This window comes from Microtus oregoni, unplaced genomic scaffold, assembly GCF_018167655.1.
Source record: "Microtus oregoni isolate MIOR12 unplaced genomic scaffold, Mior012 000067F_001, whole genome shotgun sequence".
Classification (NCBI taxonomy): Eukaryota; Metazoa; Chordata; class Mammalia; order Rodentia; family Cricetidae; genus Microtus; species Microtus oregoni.
This window is the reverse complement of record NW_024543954.1, coordinates 613,907-633,987: the sequence shown is the minus strand read 5'-3', so window position 1 is coordinate 633,987 and position 20,081 is coordinate 613,907. Positions and strand designations below refer to the sequence as shown.

The following is a 20,081-nucleotide window of genomic DNA, read 5'->3' as shown; positions in this document are numbered from 1 at the left end:
ACAAGGATCCCCTAGGGTGTGGCCAACTGTTCCAATGACCTACTCTGAAGACTAGATAGCACTAGAAAAGTGGCTTTAGCCATACAGTGGGGTAGATTTACTTGGGACTTGGTATCCAGCTTCTTCACCCCAACCAACTTTCCCTAGTACTAAGAAACACTACTCAAGCTTTTCCTGAAACCTTGGCAAAGAGAACATGGAGGAGTACAAGGAGTTCCTGGCCTTTGTCTTTCAGGCCTTTTACATGCTCATAGCAGAGGCCTCACTAGAGAAAGAACATACTAATGGAGGTTAAGTCTGAGCTTCAAAGATCAAGCAGTATATTGGATGTGAGCAGCATCAGGCCAGGAAGCATCATGGGCTGGTTAGGATTAGGATGTAGAGTGCTTAGGGCAGCTGCACACATAACAATTTTAGCTGCTACGCAAGCAAAGCACAAAAGCACTTACATATAGCTTATGACCATCTCCAACATAGGAGCTACCACAAAGATGAGGCTGATTATAAGTTTTGACTGCTGAATTTGGGGGAAGACTACAAAAGGCCCCTGCCTTCTCTGCATGTAAAGGTGTCATTCCCAACCACATGTGCAGTTAAAGGAGCCCTCCAGCCCAAAGCAATCCTAAAGAGTCCCAGGGCCCTGCCTACCATAGGCTGACCATAGGAAGACTTCCTGACAAGAAGCCAGGTGGAAACCCAGCTCTGCCCTGGGGACTGGTGAGGTCAAGACAGATGGGCTTTTTTTTTCTTTAGTAATGACAGGGCTTCTCTGTATTCCTGGCTATCCTTGAATTTGCTCTGTAAACCAGGATGGCCACAAACTCTGAGAAACCCTGCTTCCCAAGTACTGAGATTAAAGGTGTGTGCCACCACTGCCTGGCTGGAAAGATGATCTTTTCTAAAGAGGCCTCATACTAGAAAAGAGAAAGCCTAAGCCATTTTGGCAATCAGAACAATGAAAGAAAACAGGACACCAGGGAAAGTACAATTATCCATTCAGTATCACTACTGTCCAGGCAGACAAGGGCAGCTGGATTCCCAGCCCTCCCCAAAGACACAGGAGTCCCGTGTCTTAAATGTACTCATGACAGATAGCAACTGTTTATTGAAAGAAGCAATAGAAGGCTGAGGATGCTGCCCTCAGGCCTGGATGTGGCTCTTTGCACTGAAGGCTAGGTAGTAGATCACTATGCCGATCACTGCAGCCAGCACTTCCGTGGAGACCCAAGGCCCATTCCAGGTACCCTATATAAGAAAAAGATCAAAATTACCTCAGGCGAGTGACAGGAGAGTAGACCAGCCACTCTTAGTCACTTGTTCTCAGAACACAGAGAGCAGTGATAGCCCAAAACTTGGGCTGCAGCAGATGGTAGCTTTCCCTTAAACTCACCCTGCCCCCCCCCCCAAATGAATAAATGAAGTGTGCCCTGTGTTCTCTGCTCCCAAGACAAGGCCACTTACCCGATGATCCACACTGACTGTAAACAGGGGTGGGATGATGGAAACGTCCTCATTATTTCTCTGAGCCTGCAAGGGAGGTGCTGGGGTCAAAAGGTGCTAGACAGGCTTCCAGTTAAGGGCGAAATGAGCAAGAGACAAATGAAGAAGCAGGAGCAGGAAGAAGGCTCCTGCTCCGTGTAAGCTAGACTGCTGATGGTGCAGAAGGGCAGTACATAGCGATCAGGATGGCAGGGCTACAGATATGGGGCATGCAGTTCCCAGATGACACTTGCCTTCCTTAGGAGGCTGTAGGACTCTTCATCGAAGAATCTGACCTCATAAGTGCCTGCGTGGGCGCTCTTGTGCTCCAGGCTCCATGAAACCTTGTTGGGTATTTGGCAAAGGGTGGGCATAGCAGACACATAGCAGGGCTACTCTGCTAGTGCGGGCACAGCACCATTATGAGCAGGTGCTTGAGTCTTTGATCTCTAACCCTGCTTTGAGCCATTTCCCCAACAACCCTGGATTCAGTAGCCCTTACCTGATATCGGCCCACATCCTGGCCCCGGGTTACAGGAAACTGTTTTCCACTAACGTCAGCATAAAGAGCCATGTTCTGGATTGGGGAAGGAGTGAGGACAATAAAGCAAGAGTCACATTTTCCTTCTTTGGGCACACACAGAACCCCCATTATGCTGCTCAAAGCAGTACCATGACTAGGAAGAGTAGTCCAGTTGAAGGCTATATTGGTAGGGGTTGCTATAGAAGACCCAAGGCAAATGCCTTCCACAGCCCATAGCCATGCTAGGTCATACCCATGGATACTGTCACCATCTTCCTTCCTGTTTCCCTAGAGGTGAGTAGAGCAAGATCTTCCCTATGACCAGCTTAACCTAACCCACAGCAAGTCTATTAGCTGTATACAGAAGTAGGATGATAAAAATGGCCTTGTTTCATGCCAAACGAGGTATTTAACCATAGAGTATTGACCCTCCCCCCCAAAAAGGTCCAATTTCTTTTAGATTTTTGAAAGAGTAGGTCAGGGGCTCAGGCTGGGGTTTCCAATTTTAAACTTAGAGAATATCCATCCAGACACACACGCAGGCAAACTGCAACCAGAAAGAAGATGAAGGGTCATGGGGCCTGACACTAGTTCTTTCTTCCGTTCCAGACATTCATCCAGGAAACAGTGGGGTATCTACCCACATTACTGCATGGAGGCAAAGCATACCAAGCAGGTCAGGAAAATGCTCTTGAAGTACTTGCTAGGATCTGGCCTTGCTGTGCCCTCAGCTCTCCTGCACCCTGTGAATTGGAATCCTTATTCTCCCTGTTGATAGGATCCTCGGGTCACTGTCAACTGCCAGTGAAGAGCACTGCCACCCTTATCTCTTCCCCTGCACCCTCTCTGCTGAGTCCTACTGTCTCACCTGGACCCTGTTCTTGCAAGTCAGTGAGATCTCCACGATGAATACGGTCTCTGTAGAAATGACGGCATCTGAGGTTGTATAGTAAGAAGGGGTGATCTGGGGCTCCAGGCAGGCTTCTGCTGTGGGGAAGAGGCAAAGCCAATTTGTGTGTTCCAGGCAAAAGACAAAAGGGTTTACCCTGGCTCTGCCTCTCAGACTTGGTGAACTGAGGACACACAAGTCCTTCTGTTGCTGACAGGGAGGTCTGGGAGGTGGATTCTAGTACTCGGTCTGAAGTATAATGGAAGAGACCAGTGAGAGATGTTGAGACAGGTCAGGATGGGGTAGGGAAGACTCTGCAGAGGTAAAAACATGGACGCAAAAACATGGAAGGAGCAGGAGTGTATTTGAGGGGTCTGATTTATTGAATTAGAACCTGAGTCCAGGTCAGGGAGGCCACAAAGGAGCTCACCTGGGCCTGAAGCACCCCAGAAGCCCAGTAAACCAAGATAGCCTCATGTACTGAAAACATTCTGTAGACACTAAGTGAGGTACTGGCAACACACAGGACTTTCAAAGAAGGGTCTCTAGACAATGCCAAGAATGGTCCTAGTGTTTCTAGAGAGAAGTAAACTCTGGACCCAAACATCAACCTGTTCCTGTAACTAAACACGTCTAAAGAAATGTGGTCACAGGAAAAAAATAAGGTTATTATGTCACAGGGTATTAAGTAAACACTAACTGGGAAAGTCCTCATCCAACTGTTCTCTGTGTCTTGGAACCCTTCTATACCCCGCTAAACTGGGCCTTTTTCCTGTGGACATTGTGGAGCCCCTAACAGGTTTTACAGCCAGGTTTGTCTCTTTGAGGTCGTCCTCTAACAAGTTCCAAAACACGCGTCTGGACTCCAGGTTGAGCTCAACCCCACCACAGGGAGTTATCAATGGATCTATGCACTGCTCAATTCTGCTATGAACCTTGGGAAGGATATACCAGGGCCTCATGGAAAGTCGAGGCTCTGGGCACTAAAAGCCCTTGTTCACTTCTTTGGCTCCCTCTCTAACTTGGCTCCAGCACTTACTCTGCTCCTCTGCCTGGAGTGTCCTTGCTTCCTCTCTTAGCCTGGCCTACACGGTACTGGTTCCTCTCTGCCAGCACTACTTCTCACACAGGTTATTGCCAGGTGCTGATAATCACTGCTCTTGTGCAACTACCTTCTGAAACAGGAATCAAGGACATATCACCTTCCCGGTTGGAACTGATGGCCGGAGTATGGTGCGCCTTTGGGGTACTCCCAAAAGCAGACATGGAAGGATTTGCTCTTCCAGCCGCCTGGCTGGCAGGTAAACGTGTATGTAGTGCTTCGCTCGCCACGACACGATACCCCGCAGCAGCGAAGAGCCCCAGGAAGGGCCAGACCCCAGCCTCGCGCGCACCCTTCCTCCCCCAACACCACCTGCTAAGGGACAGAGGTTCGCCCAAAATAAGGTCCGGTCAGGCCGCTACCTGAGCAGCAAGATAAGCTGGACAGCAGGAGTAGCGCCAGGGCGCCGAAAGATGCCATCGCCGCCATCGCCTCTTCTCTGCCGAAGGGAAAAGAGAGCAAGCCGCCCTGAACATGCGGAGCAGACGAGGAAGCGCGACGCGTAAGCGATCTCAACACCCAATCGTGCACAGTCCGGCTGGGCCGGGCCTGGTGACGTTGCTGGCGGCACTGACGTGTCCGCTTCCCCGGCCAGAGTCCCAACCGGTGGCACTTCCCTCCTTTTCCCCCCAACAAGATGGCGGCAACAGTGCTCCAGGCACCAGAAGGGGGCGTAGGAACCCATGAAACCGTGCGCGTGCGTAGTGCTAGCTTTTCTTATCCTGCACCCCGGACCTCTCACTGGCTGAATTCTCGCGAGAACGGTGTCTTAACGTTTTGACCTGTAGAGGTCCTCACTTTTCGTCATGGCGCTGAAGGTGGCGATAGCTGCTGGCGGTGCTGCAAAGGCAGTGTTCAGGCCAGCTCTCCTCTGCCGTCCTTGGGAGGTGAGTGGTGAATGGGTGGTGGGACCGTTACAGCGCTCACTGGGGGACTTCACATCCCATTGAGACCAGGAGTGGGGTAGCGGCTCTTTGAGTGACCTGGAGTGCAATTGGCTCTGCGGACCTTAGGAGGGGCGGGGAGAGGGCTGCACGCTGGGGTTTATTGGTCACATCTGCTGTCAGGGAGGAGGATGGCCGAAGTTGGCTCTGGTCTGGCTCCTCTAGGGAGGGGGTGGTCTGTGGCTGGTGACAGGGGCTCCGGAAGAGCTGGAAAGGTGGTTCGCTGTGGCTGAGTGTCTCCTCCCTGGTGTCCTTGTGGAAGCCCTTTTGAAGAGGTCACGTGTTCTTGCCCGCCTCGCCCTTTCCACTTGCGTTGGTGTCTGGTTCCCAGAGTCAATTCCTCCCTGGGTTTCCCTCTCTTAGACTGCTTTGTCACCTGTCCTACTGGAGGTGGAGACTCAGCCTTTACGAATGACTCTTGATCACTCTTGATCCTTCTTACAGCTCCAGACCCCCTGCCTCTCAAGCGGCTTGACACTTGATTCTAGCGAAAAGGCCAACAAGCAAACCCAAGCCCCTGTAATGAGACTGAACCAGGGTTCTGAGACTGGAAGCCGCTGGGGCTTTGCTTCCTCAACTTTCTTTTTGGGAGTCTTGGTTAGCCCATTTAGCTTTTGGTTAGCACGGCTTAGCACCAGCCAACCAACAACTAGCTCTGGGGAATAAGAGCTCTGACCTCCAGACCATGTTCCCCCACTGACCCAGAGCATGGCCTTAAGCCAATTCTCTTCTCTCTCTGAGCTCCAGTTTCCTTTCTGTCCAGTGAGGAAAGAGGACTTCACATTCTCAAAGCATTTGACAACTCTTAACTTCCAGAACTCAATGTTGCTTGCAGCCTTTTTTACTTACTATGTTTCTCCCCTCTGTTCTCTGGGGGAGGGAGTTGTATATGCTTTATGAAATTCTATTTAAAATGTGGACTTCAACTCCTCAACCTGCCTCATATTGGGCTACTTTGATTGGACAATCTGGGTTTATGAGGGAGAGCTTTGTAATCCCCTAAAAGAAACTACTCACATCTGTATAGCGCAAGATCAAGGATTTGTGTTTGGGGACTTTTCTGGGACTGGGACAAAGGCCATTGTCACATCTGGCACAGGCAGCAACTGGGACAGGTTCAGCACTAACAGTGCTGTTGCCTTCTGTAAATAGGGCTGCCGAGACTGTGAGCCACACCTGGTGCAGGCCCTTAGCAGGCTGGCTCATTGTCACAGCTGAAGCCCAGGAGGAATTCACTGCTGGGAGTTACTGTGGTCAGCCTTGCAGCTCCCAGGGACACTAACTTTGAACTAACTCTCTGACTGAGAAGCTAGTAGAGTGAGGATCGGTGTACTTTAGCTCAGCTCCATCCTGCTGGGGATTGTGAACAGCTTGTATTACCTCCTCTTGATTAGACTTTCCAGCAGTTAAATGAAATTGCTGCCTCCATTCCATGGGTTGACCAATTGCCCCTCTTTTTGTTTTTTTTTGAAGCAGAGTTCATGTAACCCAGGCTAGCCTTGAAATTGTTATGTATATGAGAATGATCTTGAATTTTTCCGGTCCTCCTGCCTCACCTCTTAGGTGCTAGGACTACAGGTGTGTGCTGCCATGCCTGACTGCTATTCCATGGATTTTGATAAAGACACACAGCCATTTCACGAGTAGCAGATGGCAGATTTACTAGATATCCTTGGTCTCCATCTGTTTCTTCGTTTTCTGATGTTCTTATTCACTTAGGAAATGGTCCTTGTCATCCAAGCACTGGGCCAGGCACTGTGCATGGTCTTGGAATGACAGGAGGGGAGGGGTCAGACAAACATGTGCTCTGTTCTCAGAGGTTAGAAAGAGAGCAGGGAGGTGATAATCAGGTAGAGTTATGTTTCTTAGATGGGTAGGGGTAAGGTATAAGTAGAACTTAATAGCCCAGGGAAGGCTCCCAGGAGGAAGGGCTATCTATACTACCTTCTGATAGAAGGCATGGAGACCCTGCAGACAAGATGAATCTGATGTTGACAAGTACTAGAAAGAAAATAAAGAAGTTCCAAGTATGCCTATGGCTGCATATGTAGTGAGGGACCTTTGGGGCTCTGGCCCTAGCAGTCAACCTTCCTAGTTCTTGGCTTGGGCCATTGAGTGGCATTCCTGCTTTGCTAGTGCCATGGTTCCTGAGCCTCTTGTAACTGTGGGCTAGGAGAACCCAAAGAAGGAGGGTCAGAGTCTACCTGAGCCTTCTGTTCTTCTGTAAAGAAGGCAATGCTCTTTAGAAAATGGCTATGTCTCTGCTATTGGTTAGACCGTTCTGCTACTGTCTGGTGGGTAAGTGGCAGAAAATCATCAGTTTACAGGGAAGAATTTAGCTGTGCCATGCCAGTGCCTCCTTGAGTATTTCTAAGTGAGTGAGGCACAGCAAGAGGGGAGTTAAGCTTTTCTGTGGAGCTGAGGATGCAGCCTCTCCCTCCAGGACAGTGGGTTACTTCTTAGCACCTAGCCCATTTGGCCCAAATGGCTTTTTTTTTCCCCCTGAAGCTATCAGAGTGTCACCAGCATGGCCAAACATAGCTGCTTTCCAGTCATGAGATTGGGGACATACATAATCCATCCAGGATGCACCATAAAGCTGCTTGCGGTTCCTTGTGATAGCCATACTAGAGATTGGTATCTGTTATCAGTCTTTCCAGAAATGGCTGTGGTTTTCTAAGTATTTTTTTATGTCTATTCTGAAGGACCATTCCCTACAGGTGGCAGTGCTTATCCCAGGGTAGTGGTGTGCTATATCTTCCTTACTTCCTTACCCATTTGCATTTATTATAGTGGCTGTGTACTGGCTTTGTAATAAGGAAAAATGAGGAAAGACCTAATGAAATTATTGCTCAGAGTTGCTGACTTATTGAGAGTATTCTTTTGCAACATTTCAAGTTTATCGGTCTTTTTCCGTGCACATGTAGCAGTAATTGACCAAAAGAGAATCCAAAGCCAATACACAAGTAGGATGGGGACATACAGTTCTGTTTTTATTGTGCTTTAGAGACAAGACCTCACTCTGTCACCCTTGCTGGCCTAAAACTTACTATGTAGACCAAGCTGGCCTTGAACTCACAAAGATCTGCTTGCCCCTGCCTTCTGGGGGCTAGGATTAAAGCTACAATGCCAGGCTGGGCATACAGTTTTTATTATGCTGATTCACAAGGGGAATGAAATATTGGGCCCACTTTGTCTGATGCTCCTGTGGAACAGTTGCTGGGAATGGAGGCTTTGGAATGTCCTAGGCACATGATAAACTGTTATTTACTGGTTATCAGTTTGTCTCTGCCAAGAGCTAGGCTAGCTCTTTCGAACTTAACATTGGCATCTGGGTTCTCTTTGACAGGTTCTAGGTGCCAATGAGGCCCCCCGGAGGAGCATTTCCTCAGTAAGTACCTCCCTTGGATGTGTATATGTACACATGCGCATATACATGAGAGGGGGAGAGCTGTACTCATGTGTTTCCATGTGCATCCAAGTGTGCAGGTGCGCCTGTATGTGGCGTGTGTGTGCGCGTGCACATGCACACATAATGTGCATGAGACTGTGTGTACTATGTGTATACATGACTGTGTTGCTCCCTGGCCCTCCTGTCCTTCCCTCTGAGGCACAGTCTCCAGAAGTCACTCATACCTCGCCTCTGATTTGTGATAGATATAGTCCCCAGGGGAATGAATCCAATTCCCTGGTCACAGCCTTGTTCCTCTAACCTTGGCTGATCCATGTCTTCTTCCTTTCTGTCTTCCCTCTAGCAACAAACAATTGTGAGTATTCTCTGAATTAGATTTGAGGGGCTCTTAGTTACTTTGGGGTTAACCCAAGTCCAGTGGTCTTGGGGTGGTGGTGGCTGCTGATCAGAAGCCTCAGAACAGCAATCTTGCCTTGGCTGACCTGTGGGATTGGTACTGGTGGGAAGAAGGGAACTGGCTCAAGTCAGGGTGCACATTGGTGTACCAAAGGGCTCACTTTCACCCTCTCCCTTCTAGCCTCCATCTGCTAAGTATGGTGGGCGGCATACAGTCACTATGATCCCAGGGGATGGCATCGGCCCGGAGCTCATGTTACATGTTAAATCCGTATTCAGGTATGGAGGGCCTGGACTTTCTTCCCTTACCTTCTCTCCCAGAGAGTGTTGTGCCACACATCAATCTGGAAGCACCCAAGAACTTTGTGCCAAGAAGCACAGGGAATCCAGAAGCCCACCATCTAGTACTTTTGCCCAAGTACCCAGTGGGGTGGAAAGCCTGCTTGTCAAGCCAGGTCTTGCATCCCAATGTTTCTCATCCTGCTAGACTGACCTGGGTACAAGGAAAGTAGCACCAGTCCTGTGGGGGTCAAGTGTGACCCTTATGTTTGGCATGGATGGGTCCAGTTTCCTCTTAGCTGGAGCCAGGTCAAGGTGGAAAGCAGCAGGGAAGAGACTGATAAAGGCTTCAGGAGAGGGTGTGGAAGGCCCTAGGTAAGCCTTTTTAGCCTGACTTTACTGCAGACACGCGTGTGTGCCAGTGGACTTTGAAGAGGTGCATGTGAGCTCTAACGCTGATGAGGAGGATATCCGAAATGCCATCATGGCCATTCGCCGGAACCGTGTGGCCCTGAAGGGTGAGCCCAGGGACCAGGTTGGGGTGCTATGTGTGATTCCTTTTGCCTGTATACTGACTTTTGTGGATCCCCATGGTTCCAATTTCAGGGATTTTTCTGGTTATTGATGACTCTTGTTCTTAGCATCTGGGTAGAAGCTTCTGTGGGCTGTTGACAGTATGGTTCTATTATTTCAATGGCCTGTGTGAGCTTGCTCAGTAGCTTCCTCCCACCTCTTTCTTCACTGAGGCATGCCTCTGCTGGAATCTGCTTTGACCCACAGATTTTTTTTCAAAAACGAAAGATCAGAGATGTAGTTTACCCCTGTGCCTGCTGCCTTGACTCCAAGTGGCATAGTCATGGACATAAGCATTCTAATAATCCTCCCTGAGGTTAGCCTTGATTGGGTGGCACAACCTTAAACTAATACTCATTTTATGAAGTTTAACCCATTTACTGCTCTGTGAAGAATATGTTAGCGGCCAGGCGGTGGTGGCGCATGCCTTTAATCCCAGCACTTGGGAGGCAGAGGCAGGCGGATCTCTGTGAGTTCTAGGCCAGCCTGGTCTACAAGAGCTAGTGCCAGGACAGGCTCCAAAAGCTACAGAGAAACCCTGTCTCGAAAAACTAAAAAAAAAAAAAAAAAAAAAAAAAAGAATATGTTGGCATTGAATGGGCCTTAAACGATCCACAGGGTGCCATAAGCACTGGGTGAAGTCAGTCTGGGAACACCTTGGAGGCAGGGACTGCTGGACTACCAAAAAAGACTTTTCTGCTTGTCATGGTCTAATCACCTTCTAGCAGATACTACCTCACTGATCTCACTGGGCCTCTGTTTTCCTTCTCTAGATATCTGGGGCACTCTGGCCCAGACATTCTGTGGCCTAGTTGGGGCCTTTTTCAGGCAGCCCCCACCTGCCCCTGAGCTGGGCATGAAGGCCTGGCAGTAACCCTGACCAAGGTCACCTTGTTGGCCCCAGCATGGACAGCCAATTTAGTCATATACAGGAATGGTCACTCTGTGGAGCTAGCTTAGGTAGTAAATGGCACGGTGTCCTGGCTAGCTGTCAAGCATATTTATTAATTTATTTAGTAAATATTTACTGAGTACCTACTATGTGCCAGGTGCTTGTCAAAGTTCTTGAAACTCATCATGGGTCTCTCTCTCTCTCTCACACACACACACAGACACACACACAGAGATACATACATACACACACATGCATACATATACATCCCTTTGAACCTCATGGAGCTCACAATGGCAGTTACATCATATAGTTCAAGGAAATATTTTGCTCCTGAAAATGGTCTTCTCCAGTTCTCCAGCTGGATCAACCTTTGGTGAACGTTCTCTGGGCCAGATAGGGGAATATGGCAATGCAGCTGAACCCAGAAGATCCCTTTCTAGCTTGCCTATCTTGTTTGTTTTTGTTCTGTAGGCAACATCGAAACAAATCATAACCTGCCACCATCTCACAAATCCCGAAACAACATCCTTCGGTGAGAGTTGTGTACATAGCATCGTGGCTCTTTGAAGAGCGGGGTGGGCTATGCTGGCATTCATGACCCTGTTACTAATTGGGCCTGGTTTGACTTTCTCCCTGTCACCCTCCCAGCACCAGCCTAGATCTCTATGCCAATGTCATCCACTGTAAGAGCCTGCCAGGAGTGGTGACCCGGCACAAAGACATAGACATCCTCATTGTGCGGGAAAACACAGAGGGAGAGTACAGCAGCCTGGAGCATGAGGTAGGCAAAGCTACTTGATCCTCTTGGGTGGACGGTGATGATTATGGCCAGAGTCATAGTTGAGAGAGCTTCAGAAACAAGGAAAAGGTGTCCCTACTCAAGGAATTGGAAAAGCCAAATATACTTAGTGATAAGGCTGCATCCTGTGGTGCTCCCATTAAGCCCTTTGTTGTCCCCTGTCCTCTTCTCAGAGTGTAGCAGGAGTGGTGGAGAGCCTGAAGATTATCACCAAGGCCAAGTCCCTGCGCATTGCTGAATACGCTTTCAAGCTGGCCCAGGAGAGTGGGCGTAAGAAAGTAACGGCTGTGCACAAGGCCAACATCATGTATGTATACTCCATACCTTTCTGCCTACTTTGAACAGGTGCAAGGGCCTACTCAGGTCCACCTGCGGGGTCTAGGGTATCAGTGACCATACTCAGGACTGTATCCTGTTGTCCCTGAGGCTCTGTGTCCTCACTATAGTGCATCCCTAGAAGAGGCAAGATAGATGGGGTTATGCTTGTTTTTCCATATGGAGAACAGGTTATAAATTAGTCCTCAGGGTTCCATGGTTCTCTGTACACCCTATTTCTCCTCTCCAACTGACTGTAGTGAGAGGCCAAGCTGGTGTCTTGTATCCCCTGTCATCTAGGAAACTGGGTGATGGACTCTTCCTCCAGTGCTGCAGGGAGGTGGCAGCCCGCTACCCACAGATTACCTTTGACAGCATGATTGTGGACAACACAACAATGCAGGTAGGTAATCAGCCCAGCTGGCCCCATAGCCTTCTGCCCACCCTTGGTTCTCAGGGCTTATACAACTCGGCTCGCTTCTTTTCCCACAGCTAGTATCCAGGCCTCAGCAGTTTGATGTCATGGTGATGCCTAATCTCTATGGAAACATCGTCAACAACGTATGTGCAGGGCTAGTTGGAGGCCCGGGCCTTGTGGCTGGAGCAAATTATGGCCATGTGTATGCAGTATTTGAGACAGTGAGTAGCCAGGCACAACTCTGCCATCTTTCTCTTATGTTATAGTTGGTATCCCACAGCCATTGGTACTGCTTAAGACTTAAGGTTTCTAAAGAAAACACAGACCCATGAGCATCCATCCCTATTCCCTCTCCCAAGCCCTGATATGCCTTCTTTTGCTGTGTCTGGGATGTGCCTTGAGTGTGTATGGCCCACAAGTAGAATCATCTGCTATGTAGTCTAACATTTTCCCACCTACCCCCTTCTTCCCTTTTCCAGGCTACAAGGAACACAGGCAAAAGTATTGCCAATAAGAACATTGCTAACCCCACTGCCACACTGCTAGCAAGTTGCATGATGCTAGACCACCTCAAGTAAGTGGCTTCTTAATGCCCGATCATGAGTCCTCTGGCCAGCCTCTAGGCCCTGAGAACCAAAAGCTTGTTCTCTTCATCCTCTAGGCTCCACTCATATGCCACCTCCATCCGCAAAGCTGTCTTAGCATCCATGGACAATGAAAATGTAAGTAAGGTTCCTCTTGTCCCACTTCCGGTTTCCTTTCCTCTAGCCCATGTTATACTAGTCTGACGAGTCCTATATGCTTCAGGCAGTGACCAGCACTGACTGTGGCCTGTAAGGGAATGGTAGTATTGGCCTCCTGGTGCCAGTTCCTTGCCCTTCTAACTATAGGAAACAGTGGGTAGCCCTGGGCCACCATAGGGTTGTGGCAGACTTTGGCCTGATATGTTCAAGCTTTCTGTTTTCCTCCAGATGCACACTCCAGACATTGGAGGCCAAGGTACCACATCTCAAGCCATCCAGGACATTATTCGTCACATCCGCATCATTAACGGCCGGGCTGTGGAAGCTTAACTATCCTTGCATTTATTTCAGCCTGTCCATAGGACCCCCTTCTCACTCTAGCACTCCTCCTAGCTTGGTGGATGGGCTCCAGAATAAAGCCACTTCTGCCCTAGAACTTGGCCACGTGCTTACCTCATGCCAAGACGCCAGTGTTTTGGTTCCCACTTTATTAAGAAAGAAACAGGTACTTTTTCCCACTCAGGACCCTCTAGGAGGATCACAAGTAGACAGGTTGAGATGCGAGCCTTGCCCCAGAATTTCTGTCCTGCCATGGGGGCTGGGGAGTGAGCATAACAGCACCCAGCAAGGTAGGAGAGCAACTCCCACAGGGTGATAGAAGTTGCCTGCTTTCCCTCAAAGCACTGAGAGCTAGGGCAAAACCAGCACAGTCTCTGCTGTCGATAGTTCCAGTAAGATCTAGGGATTAAGCCAGGGGTGCTGGAGGCAGTCAGCAGCACTGGCCCGTTTCTCAGGGATGTACTCCATCATGGGCAACAGGAAGGCACTGAACTGTGTAGCTTGCTCCAGGGGCCACTCATACTTCTCTATGAGCACTTCGTATAGGCCCCAATGTTTGAGGTTGTGGATATGCCGCAGCTGTCCTGGGGGGGAGTGGGCGGGGACACAACATTAGACTGTGTCGCCAGGTAGGCTTGTTGTACCCAGTGTTCTCTCTGTCAAATCAAGGTCTCTGACCTCCCCTCTGCTCTCCTAGACCCTGTGGCCTAAGCCTACTTGGTCCCTACCCCTGCGGTTGAAGAACTCCCGTGAATAGCGGCCTGAGAGGGCAAAAGCTGGGGGGATGTCTCCCAGAAGCTCCACGATATGAGCAATGTGGTCTGTGGACAGAGAGAATATTGGGTGTCAGGGTGGGGCAGCTGGAGATCCTAAAACCAAGGCCAGGGTTTGCCTCCCTTACCCTCATCACGACTGTAGTCTTCTCCAGAGTGAGGCTCAAATAGATAGTCGCCAGTGGCCAACTCGAAGGCCTGGAAGGGAAGAGAGAAGTGAGGCTGTAGCAGGTGGCTGACCCTAGGCATGGAGGAGGGTGGCTGGCCCTAGACCTGGAGGTAACTGAACTAGCATACCATGCATGCTGTACTCCAGATGTCAGCAGGGGGGCCATACTCAGCACCAATCAGCACCTCCACAGCCCTGTACTGCCGAGTCTGAATGTCCTCGGTGAAGTGTTTGTGCTGGAGGAAAAGGGAACCCTGGGAGCAGGAGCCTGGGTGCAGGCTAGCCTGCCCCACAGCCCACATCTGCTTCTGGTCCATGCACCTGAGCTTCATGGAGCTCACTCTATTCTTAAGAGTTCCCCAGATGTTACAAGAGGAACTGTTTAGGTGACCTGAGGGTAGCCCCTTCCTAGTAGCTCCTGTCCCTTGCCATGGGCATCGTTCTGGTCTGGCATGATTCTTCTACTTCTGCTTGAGCAGCAAAAAGTAGCTCTCAACTATAGTCAAGGAGACTGTTGGCTATTTGAATTGTAGGCCGTTCCAGAGGCCTAGGGTAGGGCTCCCAAGACCAAGCACCCTGTCATCCCAAAATGCTCAACATACCACCCAGCAGGCGTTGCCCAGGTCTGCAATCTTGATCTTGATCTTGTCTGCATTTTGGGGCTCCAGGAGGTTCACCAGGAGGTTGGAAGCACCAAATGGTGCTAGGGAAAGAAGAGAAGGAAGAGAGACTGATCCTAGCCCTATTCTTCCTGGTCCTGCCTATCTACTACCCACTGTTCCCACACTTACTGCTAGGAGACAGGAGACCCCCAGTCTCACGCTGGTTAGATGAGCCTGAGAGGATGGAGCAGGAAGCCGTGGAGAACAGAGACCCTGAGAAACCTGAGGTCTGTGAGCTGGGACTAAGGCTGCGGTCACCCCCAGGTGCAGGGGATGAAGAGGCTGGAGAGGGGCCAGCCCTGGTGCCCTCTGGGTGGCAGCCTGAAGACGAGGTGGAGCCGCTGCCCTGCTCTAATCTTGAACTGGAGTCTGGGAAAAAGGGGCAGAAGGCCATATGAGCAGAGGCCTGCATTCCACATGCATGCTTAGTGGCCCAGTGCCCTTTTTGACCCCTCACCCTCAGCCTGTACTGCGACCTCCATGGCCTCCAGCCTCTGCAAGTCCCGCAGCCGCTCCTCCAGCAGCCGCTTCTGTTGCTTCCTTTTGCGCCTCATCTTCTTCCTCTTGTTTTTGGACAGTTTACCAGTCTGCCACCAGAGTCAGGGTCACCTACCTGGCTTCCCTGCCCAGCCCTGGACCCCAGAACTAACTCCTATGGGCATCAGGAAAATGGTGCTACTACCTTTTGTCTCACACTTAGTCCCAGCCTCTTATCCGTTTCTCTGCCTACCCTCCTACCCCCCTACTCCATACAACTTTGTGGGTTTGGGGAGAACCTAGTGGACCCGCCCTAAATTGTTCCTTGTCCGCTTCTAGCTTAGATGAAGTGGTCTGAAGCAGTCATTTGGGAAAGGTACAGTATCCTTCCATTGAGGTGGGCGTGGGCCCAGTAGTCACCAGAGGCAGCTTGGAGCACTTGACCTACTCTGTGTAACCACTCTTTTCTCAGGTACCCAGCTTTTTAGAGGGGCCGTTGCATAAGTTCAAACGGTATAAACGGTGTGGCTGAGGAGCCGAGCTCTGAGGACGTGTCCTTGTCTGACGTGGATGGGAAAAGGGGACAGGAAGAGTGGGGGTGCCACAACTTACCAAGACCTCCTGGGGGGCGGTACTGACTAGGGATAGGGATCGAGGAGAGAAAAAAGAATAGTAATTCAGGGATTGAGGCCCAGAGTTCTGGTGCCAGTCCCCACACATGCTCTTGATACCTGTGGAACGGGATGGGGGCTGAGCCCCTGACTGCTGCCACTCGGTGGCTTCAGCAGCCAGGCGCCTGATGTAGGCATCTCCGACACACAGTAGGATGTTCTCAGGCTTGATGTCCGTGTGAATGATCTTGCACTTAGTATGGAGGTAATCCAGACCATGTAGCACCTGGAGAAAGCTACAGCTGAACCACAGCAGCCACATCCAGCCAAACTGGGCAGCCTGGGACAGCACCTACCTGCCTAACAATGCTCTTAACACAGGGCACAGGCAGACCCTGGTAATTGGACTTGATGATCCACTTGAGGAGCTGGTGACCCAGAACCTCTAGCACCATGCACACATCTGGACTTGGAGTGAAGGGCAACCAGCGACACAACTAAGGCACAGGTTTACCTGCCCTCCACCATGTAAGCACCTAGCCTTCAGCAGTGCAGAGGTCAGAGAAGCAGGACTTTCCCTGGACCATCTTGGTGACTACCACTGTCTCAGTTTATTATTTATAGTGTTTCTGTCACCGGCAAAGATGTGCCAGTTGGGATGGTACCTTTTGTCATCCTAGAGATGCCTCTTAGACCAGCCTTAACTGTTCTGCCCAATTGTTCCAAAAGGCCTCAAAAGCAGCCTTTTATATTTAGGTCATTCAGCAGCATCCACAGATAATCATCGTCCACCTAACTACCTGTGTTCCCCTGCTCAGAAACACAAATGCTCAAAGGGCATTGTTGGGTTGCTTCATGGGCTATCCCTGCAAGGGCTGAGTCCCATGGTGCGGACCGGAAGTCTGAATTCCTTCGACTGCCCTATTTCTCATCCTTTGAAGGATACGAACTCCATTAACTCCTGAGATCCTGAAGTCATCAATGAGCTGAACAATGGTCTCTCTTTTGGGGTCGCTAGGGTCACTGTCCCGGACCTGAAACAAAAAGGCAAGGAGCCACAGATGGCTCCATCCTGTTCCTCACAGCTGCTCAGTTCCCCTAAAGTACTTCTGGCCCCCTTTCCCAGTCCAGCTGAGGCCCACTTAAAGAGAGGCAGCTGCCTCTTTCAGATCTCTGCCCTCTAGGTTCTCTTGGCAGAGCCAGCTGGAGCCTGCCCCCTCTGGGAGCCCCGCCCCACTGCAGGGCCCCATATTGCCAGGCCCAAGGCAGTTCAAGAAGCCGGGAACACTAGGGGAGGTGCCTCACACATTTCAGGAGCTTGATCTCATCCACAGCTGTCTCTGTGTAATGTCCTGCACTCTTCACTACTTTCAGAGCCACGAAGCGCTTGCGCCTGTAATACGGAGACCCTCATAGGCTGCCAGCCTTTGCCAGACTCACGTGGTCATGGTGGTGGCCCCAACCAAACCCACAGACAGATACCAGCCACTCACTGAATATCCCAGCAGAGCCAGACGGTAGAGAAGTGGCCCCAGCCTAGCTTGCGCACCACGTGGTACCGCCCATTGAACAAATCACCTATCTTCACTGGGTAGTAGCCACCTGCAGAAGGGAGCCAATAGATCAGAGCAGGACGTCTCTCTCTCCTATCCCTCAAGATAGCCCAGTCCTGCTGACCATCTGTCCCATGAAGGGCTTAGTCTCTGGGCACCTTCTTCCTCCCAGGCTATACCAAGCCCCTACAGTGGTAATCTGGCTGACCACGTGCAGCCAAGGTCAGGCCTTACCCTTGCAATAGTCCTTGGGGTCTTCCTGCTCCTCATCATCAGAGCCCAGGAGCCCCTGCAGTAACCGAGGTGCTGGTGTGGCTGGAGCTAATTCAGAGCCTGAAGACTCAGGCCCACAGGAGGTCTGAGAGCTGTGGTGAAGAGGGAGAACATAGTGAGCTCACAAGGTGCAAGGGACTTCAGTCTCCCCAGCTTGATCATACCTGCTGCTGCTGCCACCACAATCCACAGCACCACTACCACCAGCACTGGCACTCATCCTGATGTCACAGCCCAAAGCTCTCTGATGCACTGGCCCACTGTTTCTGTGGGACCCAGCCGTGGCAAGTGCATTTATAGCCTCTGCTGCTGACCTCACCCGCCTTTATAAATAGCCTCCCAGCTGCTCAGCTGTGGGCAAGGTATGCAGCGGAGGGAGGGGCAGTGCACTGATGGCCGCCTTGGAGATCCCAGCCCCTAGGCTGAACCCCTCTGTTTCACCCACACTCTAGAGACAGAGGGGACCACCAAGTTGGGATTATGGCAGTGACTCAGTCCCTAGACGGATTCCCCACAATCCAGGACCAGCCAAGGAAGACACCTACATGGAGATGGAGCAGTCTGGAGCTCCTGCACCCTAGGACTGTGGTGAAAGATTCCTATGAAAGAATGTAGTTGACATGGTGACCAGATACTTAGGCTGAGCTCTCTCTAAACGTGGCATGTCACTTGATGCTTTCTTGAACTTCCCACTTAACCCATGTGAGTACCTTTCTGGAGGTGACCCCTGGCAGTCCCATCTGAACCCCACTCTTTGTTCACTCTCAGCCCTGATTCCAGCTTTTTTGTGATTCACAGATCTTCCCAATACAGGTGGGAGCCCAGATCTTCCTTAAATGTTGCTGAGCAAGGGTCAAACGCGAGAGCTAAAAACAACTCATTACTCCCATCAGAGGCAACCAGCCCATCAGATCACTATTGACTTGTATAGCCTCCTACCCTTAGCTCCAGAACTGGCCACCTCTATCTTAATGACTTGATGTGGGAAGGTCATCTGTCTATCTGTTGCTTTCATTGGTTAATTAATAAAGAAACTGCTTGGCCTGATAGGTCAGAACATAGATGGGTGGAGTAGACAGAACAGAATGCTGGGAAGAAGGGAAGTGAGGGCAAACACAATGGAGCCAGCCGCCAGGTCAGACATGCTGAATCTTTCCCGGTAAGCCACCACCTCATGGTGCTACACAGATTATTAGAAATGGGTTAATCAAGATGTGAGAATTAGCCGATAAGACGCTAGAACTAATGGGCCAGACAGTGTTTAAAAGAATACAGTTTCCGTGTTATTATTTCCGGGGCTAAGCTAGCCGTGCAGGAGCTGGGCGGGACAAAAAGCAGGCCTGTTCACCTCTCTACTACAATGACTTTCTCCACCAAATTTGCAGGTACCTGCCATGGGCCAGCCAGCTTTGCCACATCTACCAGGAGAACAAAAACCCTGCAGTTGTTGACCATAAGCTGCCTGGTAACCGGGGGATCCTGTGTCTCCTGAAGTACCAGAAAGCATTAAGTCCCCAGAAACATACAGGGCACACTGGACAGCGCTATATGCTGGCATGCTACAAAATGCTAGTACCTGGAGAAACAAGTGAGATCCTTATTTGGAGTCTATAGTTGTTGCTGGGGGAGTTCCAGCAAAGTGGGCAAGTACTTTTGTGCTTTAGAAACCCCATTCTGGGACTTGGGAGAGTCTATTCAGTTGATAGAGTGATCCCCAGTTTGTATGAAGCCCTGGGATTGATCCCCAGCCCTTCATAAACCAGTTGTGAAATGTGCCTGTAATCTCAGTACTCAGGAGGATCAGAAAATCAGGGTCATCCCCAGATACATAGCAAATTCAAGGCCAGCCTGAGATATGTGAGACCTTATCTTTAAAAACAAAAATGGGTTGGAGAGATGGCTTAGTGGTTAAGAATACTGTCTACTATTGTCCAGGTTCAATTCCCAGAAGTCACATGATAGCTCACATGTCTGTAATTTCAGCTCCCAGAGGATCTGACACCCTCTTCTGGCCTTCCTGGATACCAGACATACAAAGGATGTATAGTCATACATACAAGCAAAACATCCACATACATAACATTAAAAAAAACAGTTTGAGAGGGAGAGAGTCCACTCTAATTGCTTCTAGATGAGAATAAAGGGCAAAAGTGGAGCTAGGAGGGCTACCAGAAACTTCTGAAGGAAGTGGAGGGGGCTTGGCAGTGTTAATGCTTATCCCAAGATAGACACGTTGTCCAGTGTCCTATAAAAAGAAAGAACTGACCAGGTAGTGGTGGCACACGCCTTTAATCCCAGCACACGAGAGGTAGAAGCAGGTGGATCTCTGTGAGTTCGAGGCCAGCCTGGTCTACAGAGTGAGTTCCAGGACTGGCTCCATAGTTACTGAGAAACCCTGTTTCGAAAAACCAAAAGAGAAAGAAAAGAAAAGAAAAGAAAAGAAGAGAGAGAGAGAGA

At 50.2% G+C, this 20,081-nt stretch overlaps 3 protein-coding genes across 9 annotated transcripts; 1 reads left to right on the top strand and 2 right to left on the bottom strand.

Moving 5' to 3' along the window:
• Positions 1 to 978: 978 nt before the first annotated feature.
• Positions 979 to 4,623, bottom strand: Ssr4 (signal sequence receptor subunit 4). 4 transcript variants are annotated; one of them, XM_041641071.1, is made up of 6 exons: positions 4,356 to 4,623; positions 2,871 to 2,989; positions 1,982 to 2,056; positions 1,734 to 1,823; positions 1,462 to 1,527; positions 979 to 1,245 (listed from the first exon to the last, which is right to left on the bottom strand). In XM_041641071.1, exons 1-6 carry the CDS (start codon positions 4,420 to 4,422, stop codon positions 1,141 to 1,143), a joined length of 522 nt encoding a protein of 173 aa, XP_041497005.1. In that variant the 5' UTR covers positions 4,423 to 4,623; the 3' UTR covers positions 979 to 1,140. The 4 variants fall into 4 exon arrangements, with proteins under 4 accessions (XP_041497005.1, XP_041497003.1, XP_041497004.1 ...); XM_041641069.1 differs by having other exon boundaries at positions 2,871 to 2,986; positions 4,356 to 4,546; XM_041641072.1 differs by having other exon boundaries at positions 1,197 to 1,245; positions 1,462 to 1,541; positions 4,356 to 4,558.
• A 68-nt stretch (positions 4,624 to 4,691) lies between these two features.
• On the top strand, positions 4,692 to 13,203 carry LOC121440289 (isocitrate dehydrogenase [NAD] subunit gamma, mitochondrial). 3 transcript variants are annotated; one of them, XM_041641066.1, is made up of 13 exons: positions 4,712 to 4,880; positions 8,287 to 8,328; positions 8,693 to 8,704; positions 8,927 to 9,024; positions 9,430 to 9,542; positions 10,964 to 11,024; positions 11,141 to 11,273; positions 11,465 to 11,598; positions 11,907 to 12,009; positions 12,099 to 12,245; positions 12,504 to 12,598; positions 12,686 to 12,746; positions 12,996 to 13,203. In XM_041641066.1, the coding sequence occupies exons 1-13, from the start codon at positions 4,800 to 4,802 to the stop codon at positions 13,095 to 13,097; spliced, it is 1,182 nt and encodes a 393-aa protein (XP_041497000.1). In that variant the 5' UTR covers positions 4,712 to 4,799; the 3' UTR covers positions 13,098 to 13,203. The 3 variants fall into 3 exon arrangements, with proteins under 3 accessions (XP_041497002.1, XP_041497001.1, XP_041497000.1); XM_041641068.1 differs by lacking the exon at positions 12,504 to 12,598 and having other exon boundaries at positions 4,692 to 4,880; XM_041641067.1 differs by lacking the exon at positions 8,693 to 8,704 and having other exon boundaries at positions 4,708 to 4,880.
• A 48-nt stretch (positions 13,204 to 13,251) lies between these two features.
• LOC121440288 (SRSF protein kinase 3) lies at positions 13,252 to 17,871 on the bottom strand. 2 transcript variants are annotated; one of them, XM_041641063.1, is made up of 15 exons: positions 17,789 to 17,871; positions 17,586 to 17,716; positions 17,292 to 17,400; positions 17,104 to 17,191; positions 16,745 to 16,832; positions 16,155 to 16,261; positions 15,919 to 16,084; positions 15,800 to 15,825; positions 15,168 to 15,297; positions 14,840 to 15,079; positions 14,651 to 14,751; positions 14,177 to 14,284; positions 14,008 to 14,077; positions 13,835 to 13,927; positions 13,252 to 13,690 (listed from the first exon to the last, which is right to left on the bottom strand). In XM_041641063.1, exons 1-15 carry the CDS (start codon positions 17,842 to 17,844, stop codon positions 13,506 to 13,508), a joined length of 1,698 nt encoding a protein of 565 aa, XP_041496997.1. In that variant the 5' UTR covers positions 17,845 to 17,871; the 3' UTR covers positions 13,252 to 13,505. The 2 variants fall into 2 exon arrangements, with proteins under 2 accessions (XP_041496997.1, XP_041496998.1); XM_041641064.1 differs by having other exon boundaries at positions 15,168 to 15,273.
• Positions 17,872 to 20,081: the final 2,210 nt, after the last annotated feature.